General features: G+C 34.9%; 2 protein-coding genes across 8 annotated transcripts; one reads left to right on the top strand and one right to left on the bottom strand.

The window, feature by feature from the left end:
* Positions 1-356: 356 nt before the first annotated feature.
* LOC120202639 (serine/arginine-rich splicing factor SR34A-like) lies at positions 357-4,507 on the top strand. Of its 7 annotated transcripts, none has more exons than XM_039203053.1 (12): positions 357-484; positions 1,420-1,543; positions 1,797-1,862; positions 1,943-2,017; positions 2,102-2,207; positions 2,301-2,347; positions 2,434-2,491; positions 2,882-2,931; positions 3,024-3,080; positions 3,588-3,655; positions 3,767-3,838; positions 4,251-4,507. In XM_039203053.1, exons 2-12 carry the CDS (start codon positions 1,457-1,459, stop codon positions 4,396-4,398), a joined length of 834 nt encoding a protein of 277 aa, XP_039058984.1. In that variant the 5' UTR covers positions 357-484; positions 1,420-1,456; the 3' UTR covers positions 4,399-4,507. The 7 variants fall into 7 exon arrangements, with proteins under 7 accessions (XP_039058984.1, XP_039058981.1, XP_039058983.1 ...); XM_039203050.1 differs by lacking the exon at positions 357-484 and adding an exon at positions 1,104-1,261; XM_039203052.1 differs by lacking the exon at positions 357-484 and adding an exon at positions 3,949-3,991 and having other exon boundaries at positions 1,280-1,543; positions 3,776-3,838; positions 4,251-4,411.
* A 636-nt stretch (positions 4,508-5,143) lies between these two features.
* On the bottom strand, positions 5,144-6,772 carry LOC120202638 (berberine bridge enzyme-like 18). Its single transcript, XM_039203046.1, has one exon. It carries the CDS (start codon positions 6,770-6,772, stop codon positions 5,183-5,185), a length of 1,590 nt encoding a protein of 529 aa, XP_039058977.1. The 3' UTR covers positions 5,144-5,182.
* Between the last annotated feature and the right edge of the window lie 2,368 nt (positions 6,773-9,140).

Genomic DNA, 9,140 nt, shown 5'->3' with positions numbered 1-9,140 from the left:
GTTTGAACATAAATATTATGTCTTTTCAATATTGATCTTTAGACCTTTTTCTTCCAAAGCAATCTTATAGGCAGTCAATCTCTTATTTAACTCAGTTTTTGTTTCAGCAACTAGGATAATGTCATCAGCGAACAACATACACCATGGAACACCGTCAGATGACCCAATAATCTACATGACCTGACTCGTTATTGTTTCTAATTCGAACCGGGTTTAGGCCCGGATATAGTTCTACATGCCATTAGAAATGCACGAGCCGGATTCTACAATTGGACCGGGTTGGATCAGGTATGGTTCGAGGTTTTCCAACTTAAAAGCAAAAAAGGCTTTCGATAATCCCACCATAACATCCGCAATCTCGAATCCCTGGACGAAACGAAGAGCAACGAACTCTAGCGAGTTGGCCGAGTCATATTTGCCTAAGCAAGCGCGAGCTGAAGCCCCATCAAGCTCCGGTTTTACTCCGCTAATTGACTGTCGCCGGGTTCGGTTCTCTCTTACTAGGCTCTCAATTCTTCCCCATTGCTTACTTTTCCATATTGATTTTTTTTGAATTATCGTTTCATTTTGTTGTTTGTTCAAGTTTTGCATAATCTATTAAAAGCAAGCGCGGTAATTAATAAGAAATGGGAAAATTAGGGAAAACAATGTATTTTCGATTGGAATATTTTTCTTCAATGTAGTTGAATTAGATATACGAGTGAGGTGAAATGAAATAACGTGCCTGAAAATATTACATCATCTGGTGACACACATGCTTTGTTTATGATAGATGACAAGCGCTTGGACAAATAGGAGCTTTGCAATGATACATGGGGGGATAGTAAAGGAGTGAGAGAATCTGAGTGGAGTTTTGGGTTTTGATTTGTTCTGTTTAACAAAATGGAGAATGTTTCTCCCTTGCGAAGCTCTGGCTAAATGCTAGTGGGAGGATGAGGAGGCTGAATTAAGTTTCAAATGTTGTTCTAGCTTGTGGAACACTGCTCTCTGTTGGAGGAATTGCTCATTTGGTGTCAGCTTCATGCTTTTTGGTTTGCAATGATGCATAGAGGATATAGAAGGGAGTGGGGAAATCAGGGTGGAGTTTTGGTTTTGTTTAATGATTGGAGATTGATGTTCCTTATGCAGGCTAATTGTTCTTGGGTGCATGATGAGACTAAATTATATTTCAAATCATTTTATAGCTTGTGCAACATCCGTGAAGCAAATGAACAATGGAGCTTTTGGAGCACATCTCTCTATCGGAGGAATTGCTCACTTGGTGTGTTTCATGGCTTTTGGTTTTGCAATAACTTTTTTTTGCTTATCTTCATATTAGATGTTGATGATAATGGAACGTCTGTGTGGAGTGAAATACATTAAAGTTTTAATTGGGAATTTTCTTTCTCTATTAATTTGGTTTAGTTTTTGTGGATGCAGTGAGATATTTGTATTAACTTTTTTTCTGTTACTGGAAATGAGTGGTCGATTCTCTCGCACAATCTATGTTGGCAACCTACCCTCTGATATTAGAGAATGGGAGGTTGAAGATCTATTCTACAAGGTAGGTGTCGGATTTACTTTTCTGTCAATGCCTTTTTTATTAAGTTAAACAAATGTTACCTTTTCCTAAAGTGTTCTGAATCATTTAGTTGATTACTTGATATAATGGATTTTCTTATGCTTGTACTTGATTTTGGTGAATGTATATTGGACTTGTACTTGGATTAAATGAACCTCAGCAATAATGTAATTGGGAATCTATTTACTTTTGGTTGATTGCTAGTGTTATTTTATAACGTGTTTTTTGTTTACAGTATGGTCGTATTTTGGATATCGAATTGAAGATCCCAGTGCGCCCTCCATGTTATTGTTTTGTTGAGGTATGTCTCACCTTATATATTTTCACAGAAGATGCATGTCTAAACCATATCAATGTCTTTCATTTGTGTTTGTTTCATAGTTTGACAATTCAAGGGATGCTGAAGATGCAATCAGGGGTCGAGATGGTTATAACTTTGATGGTTGTCGTTTGAGGGTAATACTAGACTGTTATTTTTTTATGTGTATCCTGTTGTCATACAACTTTTGCTTGATCTGCTTTTCATTGTAATTGTTGTAGGTTGAGCTTGCACATGGTAGTAGAGGACAATCCTCAAGTGATCGTCGGGGTGGATATAGTGGGGGTGGATCTAAATTTGGCACCTCATGCCATTCTGAATATCGAGGTCCGTTTGGTATATTAACTGTGTTATCCTAATTAATCTATCTGGCTTTATTTGTGCTAAGAAATAGTTCTACACATTCTGTTTGTCCTGCAGTTATTGTGCGAGGACTCCCTTCTTCAGCTTCCTGGCAAGATCTGAAGGTTCAAGAACTTTTGAAACTCAAAAAGAGATCTTAGGCTTTGTTAGTTCTGCTGTAACTCTTGCCTATTTTGTGAATTCTTTGCAGGATCACATGCGGAAAGCTGGTGATGTGTGTTTTGCTGAAATTTCACGTGACAGTGATGGTATGATCTAAGGATACAAATTAATGAGGCACTTGCAGTCCATGGTTTACTTTATCTCCCTGCTGCTCCCTCAGATTCTTCTTTTTTTTTGGTTATGTTTTCTTTTGGTGTTTTCACATATATTCTTACCTTGTTCCAATTCTTTTGGCTGTAAAATAATGCTATTTGATATTCTTATCGTCTACGAGAGCACACTTATATGGGACGTTTTTTATGTTTAATGGATGTTGTTTAGAATTAAAAGATCAGTTGTTCATACTGCATCCATTTTGTATACTTGTATGGAACATCTGATTCTGATTTATAAGTGTTCTCTTTATGCATTGTATTAGTTATTGTGTCTTCATGATTTTGAATGAGTTTTCATTAATTATCTCTCTATTCATTCAGGGACTTTTGGTATTGTTGATTATACCAATTATGATGACATGAAATATGCTGTAAGTGGTTTAGAGAGAAATTTTGGCTAACTCACCATCATTTTGTTTCTTCAGTGCTTATAATTGAACTGGCTTGCTCTAACATTTTACAGATCCGTAAACTCGATGACACCGAGTTTAGAAATCCTTGGGCAAGAGCTTATATTCAGGTAACCCGGTTATGCATTATTCTACTGTTACCAATTTACTGTTACACGCTCATAATTGTTTTTGAGCTGTTAAATGATAGTTGGTCTTGAAGAATTTTGTGAATGATGACTGTTCCATTATCTATGTGGGTTGATCCTTGAAACCTTCTAATTGTTGCAAAGTTATGGTTCCTATCTATATGTTCATGCATCTGGGACTAGTGTTTGTACCTTGACAAAGTTCTAAAAACATGAATTTATATGGCCCGACCATCCCTCTATTTTTCCTTTTTACCCAACTATTCTGCACCTCAGTTCTCCAGGGAACCCTAGTGTTTGTGAAAGATCCCGTTAGGTATAATTGCAAAGGATTTCTGGTATTGTGTTCGTCACAGTTTGGAATGTATAGATCCAGCAACATTATTTGTGGAAATTGTTTATCCTTTTGTTGTTTCGGCAGTGGAATTTTCAAATTCGAGTTTCATTACGATAAACCTCTAGTGCTGATTTGTTCATCTATTTGGATAGGTGAAGAGGTATGAGAACAGTCCATCCAGGAGCCGAAGCAGAAGCCGCATCTTTAGAAGAGATCGCAGGTATAATCCCTTTTTTCCTTCTTTTTTCAATCTTTCATTTTTCCTGTAAAAAATAATTAAATGCACGTCAAGTCTCCATTTTCTTAATCCATTTTTGTTTTTTGTACTCGGTAAATCAAGGGAACGATCTGCATCCAAATCTCCAGTTAAATCCAAACCTGCCTCTCCTGTTAAGTCATCCAGGTAATTGGATCTCAACTTGCTGTTACCTTCTTGCTTTATTATCCAGTTTTGCTGTTTATCTTACCTTTTGTGAAAACACTTTTCCCTCCCTTTTTTATTCATTGACTCAGAGCAAGGTCAAGGTCAAGGTCAATGCCAGGATCACCTGATAAGGTATGCTAATTCTGATTCCCTATATTTGATGCTACGGTCCTTGACTGTCTTTGGTGGCTTGTGTTTATAAGGAACATGCAAATTAGCACATTGGTGATGGTGCTTGATTCCATACTATATTAATACGTGTACTTTAGGACATGCAATGATTTTACTGTAGGGTGTATTTTAAAAGTGAAACGTAAACCAGATCTATTTTGGATGACTGGTTTGAAATTGCTCGTTTTAATCCCGTTTATGTCACCGATTATATTCTCAGGCCGAACCAGTTAATGACTGATGTGCATACATTAAGTCTGAAAATCCTGCATTGCTGGGATGAATGGAGTTTGAGGGGAAATCGTGTCCCATCATATATAAGAATAGTATTACCGGATACCGATCTAAGAAGACGATGTAGGTATTAATGGAGTTTGTGTGGTATGTTGCATGAATTTATGTAAAATTGGTGGATGATGAAACCCGGTTCTATCTTTTTTATAGTACCTTTTCTTTTCTTTTTGGTTTCAAATATCAGTCATCTTTGCTTGGTTTTTGGCCCTTAAAAAATCATGCGACTGCAATAACTTAAATGACACTTATGGGTGTGCATTATGTGGTTGTTTTATCAGTTGGGTTATATTAGTAAATTACTTTTAAAATCAAGGTTATCGATTAAGTTTAATTCAACTAATTAACTTGCTCACCTTAACACTATTATATTTTACAATGTACTTTGGGATTAATGATCTTTGATTATGTGTTGAATGATTATATTTATTTGAATTATCAAAAAGTAGAAATTTTAACACTTTGTTTTCCTTCAAGTGTTATTCATATTACCGTCTATCATTGCAGCTGTCCATTTGAATAATATAATTACAATAAGTTGGTTTAGTGGGATGAAGCATTAAATTTCTTAAGTAAGGTCAGAAGTTTGTACTTTTGCGTTTGTGAACGATATAATTACAAGAAGTTGGTTTAGTGGGAGTATCGTCCTAATAATAGGCAAGTATAAAATCCGATCTAAATTAGTTGATCAATATATTAGATACACAATTAATTGAAAAAAAACACAAACATATATTACTTGGCTTTATTTCTATATAAAGTAAACACCCAAAGCACATTATTGTAAGAATGTCAAGCTAAATTGTAACGAAAAACATTTATTCTTAAGATTCAATATTAAACTTTGACATTCTTCTCCTTCTACGAAGGTGAAAGAGATGGAATGCTTTGTTCGTGCTTGAAGAAGTTCTGAGGGTCCACCAATGTCTTCACACTCACCAACCTTCTAAAATTATTCTTAAAATATTTTAATCCCCAAATGCTAGCTTCCGCATAACTCGTGTTCCCCGATCTGTTGTTAACCCCAATATCCAAATCCCTGTAATTCACATATGCTTCTCTCGGAGATTTCGAAACATAGGGAGTCATGTCATCGTAAAATCTCCTTATCCAGTTTAAGTAGCTTTGAAAACCATCTTCTTGTCCACCAACAGTGTATATGATTTTGTACATGTTACCAGCTCTGTGTGAAAATGGAGTTGCTGTCCCTGGAATCTCATCCATTTTCCCACCATAAGGTATCAAATAAATTGAACCGTATCTTCCTCCTTCTTCGTTGAAGTACTTTGGCCAAATCTCTTCAAAAACAGACTCTGGTATGGGTTCTTTCACGTAATCTGATTTTATTTTAAACCAACTTTTGTTGGCTGCTGTCCTGTTGAGCAGATTTTCCAGATTGTTGTTTGGAAATTGACCCGTGTAGAGACCTTGAATCCAACTCGTTTCGATACAATCTTGTTTAGTGAGTCCGAGCTCGGGGAATCTTGTTCCGGTAAGCCAAATCAGTTTGTTGACCGGACCGAGAAACATCCCGGTAAAAGAAGTTTCAACTGTTTCATTTACCTTTGATATAAAGACGATAAGGATTATATCTTTTGGAAGCTTGTGCGCGATATATTGCCATCGATGGATGAGTTGAGTTGCGTTTTGTTCTATGGTTTTGGTGACGGAGAAGATAGTCACGGTTGGCGGAACCGGAACCAGCTTTAGTTTCCAATCGAGAACAATCCCGAAGCTACCTCCGCTTCCGCCTCGGATCGCCCAGAATAAATCTTCTCCCATGGATTTTCGATCGAGAATTCTTCCGTCAGCATTGATCACGTGAGCATCGATGACATTATCGGCGGCGAGACCGTATTTTCTGAAAAGTAAGCCGTACCCTCCGCCGCTCAAATGACCACCGACACCAATGGTAGGGCAAGTACCCGCTGGAAAAGCAAGCGTTCTAGTTTTCTCACTGATCCTGTAATACAGTTCACCTAATGTCGCCCCGGATTGGACCCATGCAACGCCGTTTTCAACATCGATATCGATTGATCGGAGATTAACCAAATCGATGAGAACAAACGGAACTTCAGAAACATACGAAAGACCCTCGTAATCATGGCCGCCACTTCGAGTTCTTATCTGCAACCCATGGCTTTTCGAACAGTAAATCGTTGCTTGGATATGGGATGCATGGAAAGGTGTAACGATGAGTAACGGCTTTGGGGTGGCCGCCGTGTCGAACCTGAGATTTTGAATCGAAGATTCTAAAATCGATGAATAAGAACAATTGTTTCGAGAGTAAACGAGCTTGGAAATGGAGGATGAATCGTTTGAATGATGTGAAAGGCAATGGAGGAACTGTTCGTGTGTCTGAGCTTCGGCTCTCATCAACCATGAAAACGCCAAGAAAATGGCGAAAAGTAGGGGAAAGCTTGAGTGGTAATTAAACTGAGAGAACTTCATTGTTCCGGTTCCCGGCGATGCGATTCTGCAACTCTAGTTTGTCCTATTTATACTATGTAACCGTAGAGAGAACGGTGAGCAAAACTTGACTACGTAATAAACAATTGAATTTTTATAAATTTAATTTGACTCAAAATTACTTTAAATTACAGTCAGAATTATAAAATGGAAGTTTAATAATTTAAAATTTTCTCGGAATTTTTTAGTAATTAGTAAATTAATTTTTAAGTTCGATTTGAGTTCCTCAAGTTTGCTATGTATCGCATATGAAGAAACATAAAAATTATATATGCACATCGTACATAATTATATAAAATCGTTTAAATTAGAACCAAATAATATCATGATATTCTAAATATTTACAATTAAATTTAAATATAAACTCAAACAATTCAATTTAACTTGACTTGACTCGACTTAAAAAAACTTCAAATTAATTTTAAATTATAGAACATGACTTATCCATTCGACTAATTCAATTTTTTTTTGACTTAATTCGACTTATTCAATCTAATATTTACCTTTTTCTTTTTTAAGAGACTAATGCTTCATTTACTACCTTTCAAAAGAGAGAAAAATCAAAAAATGTAAGCCTTAGTGACCAAGAATAGGAATACAATATTTAGATTAAGAGAGCGTTCAGAGTTGAATCTTTTCATTGGATTGATATATCAACCATTTAATATATAGTACTATGGTTAATGAATCGTGTCAAAGGAGGCTGTATTTTATATTGAAAAGTTGTTTGACCTTTTAACATGATATTCTTAGAAGATAAAAGTGTCGGGTTATTTTTAATTATATGGAAATTTCAGGGATGATTGGTTGTGGTAAATAGATGATTAAAATATTTTTAATTATAACATGTGCATTTGCCAAATCCTACGTATACGTACTTGTCACAATCACATTCATTGAACCAACATTGTCAAATCAACTGATGTCTCACTGTTAAAAGATGACTCGTGTAAACTACATGAATAAAGGTTTTCTAGAAGTTAGTTTGCTAGTCTAATAGTTAGTTTTGAATTCTCAACTACTCCTTAACAGCTAGGTATCCCGGGATTGACTCAAGAAAGTCGAATTAATATATAATTAATATACGGCGTTATTAGATACATTAAAAGATATTTAATAAATTTAGTTTAACGTTATCGAAAATATTAAGTAATAATAATGTAATAGGTGGAAATCATGAAGAAATATTAAAAAATTTGGCAACCGGCAAACTTAGCTTGTCAGTTTGTGTCGATACTTTATAAAAATATATTGATCCATAACAATATAACAGGTAAAAAAATGACAAAACCGGTCTATAAATGACAAAACAGGTAAAGCGCTACCGGATATATTGAAAGTGTCGATACTTTATAAAAATGTATCGATCCATAACAATATAACAGGTAAAAAATGACAAAACCGATCTATAAATGACAAAACAGGTAAAGCGCTACCAGATATATTGAAAGTGTCGATACTTTATAAAAATGTATTGATCCATAACAATATAACAGGTAAAAAAAATGACAAAATCGGTCTATAAATGACAAAACAGGTTAAACGCTACCAGATATGTTGATAGTGTCGATACTTTACTATAAGTATCGACACTTTTGGAATTTAAAAGAGAAGAAGTTATAGCTCTAATAAAGTTTCGATACTTTATAAAAATATATCGATCCATAACAATATAACAGGTAAAAATATGACAAAACCGGTCTCGAAATGACAAAACCGGTAAAGAGCTACTAGATATGTTGAAAGTGTCGATACTTTATCATAAGTATCGACGCTTTTGAAATTTAAAAGAAAAGAAGTTATAGCGCCAATAAAGTGTCGATACTTTATAAAAATGTATCGATCCTTAACAATATAATAGGTAAAAATATGACAAACTTGGTCTCTAAATGACAAAACCAGTAGTAAAAAAGTGTGATTGTGTGGTCATTTTTATTTCAGAATTTTCATTTTTTAATACAAAAAAGTTAGATATTTTAAGCAAAATCCAGTAAGAAATGAACAAAAACTTTGCAGTAACAAAAGAACAACATTAGGAAACCCACCATGTTATCAGATTCTCAAAGAACAAAAACCCAGAAACAGGTAAATTTACAATGTAACCGGTAAAAATATACTAGTTAATTAGCAAATAGGTTTACATTATGTATCGACACTCTTTAAATATGTGTCGATATTTTTTTCCCAAAATGAAAGCACAACGAGGTGCACGCATAAAGTGTCACTACATTTAAAATTGTTTCAATCCCAAAAACATCAAAACCGATAATTATAATGTAATACGTAAATTTACAATGTTACCGGTTTAAATATACATGTTTAGTTAGAAAATAGGTCAATATAAGTGATA

This window comes from Hibiscus syriacus, unplaced genomic scaffold (assembly GCF_006381635.1).
Source record: "Hibiscus syriacus cultivar Baekdansim isolate YM2019G1 unplaced genomic scaffold, ASM638163v2 tig00008957_pilon, whole genome shotgun sequence".
Classification (NCBI taxonomy): Eukaryota; Viridiplantae; Streptophyta; class Magnoliopsida; order Malvales; family Malvaceae; genus Hibiscus; species Hibiscus syriacus.
This window is presented reverse-complemented; position numbering and strand designations above follow the sequence as displayed.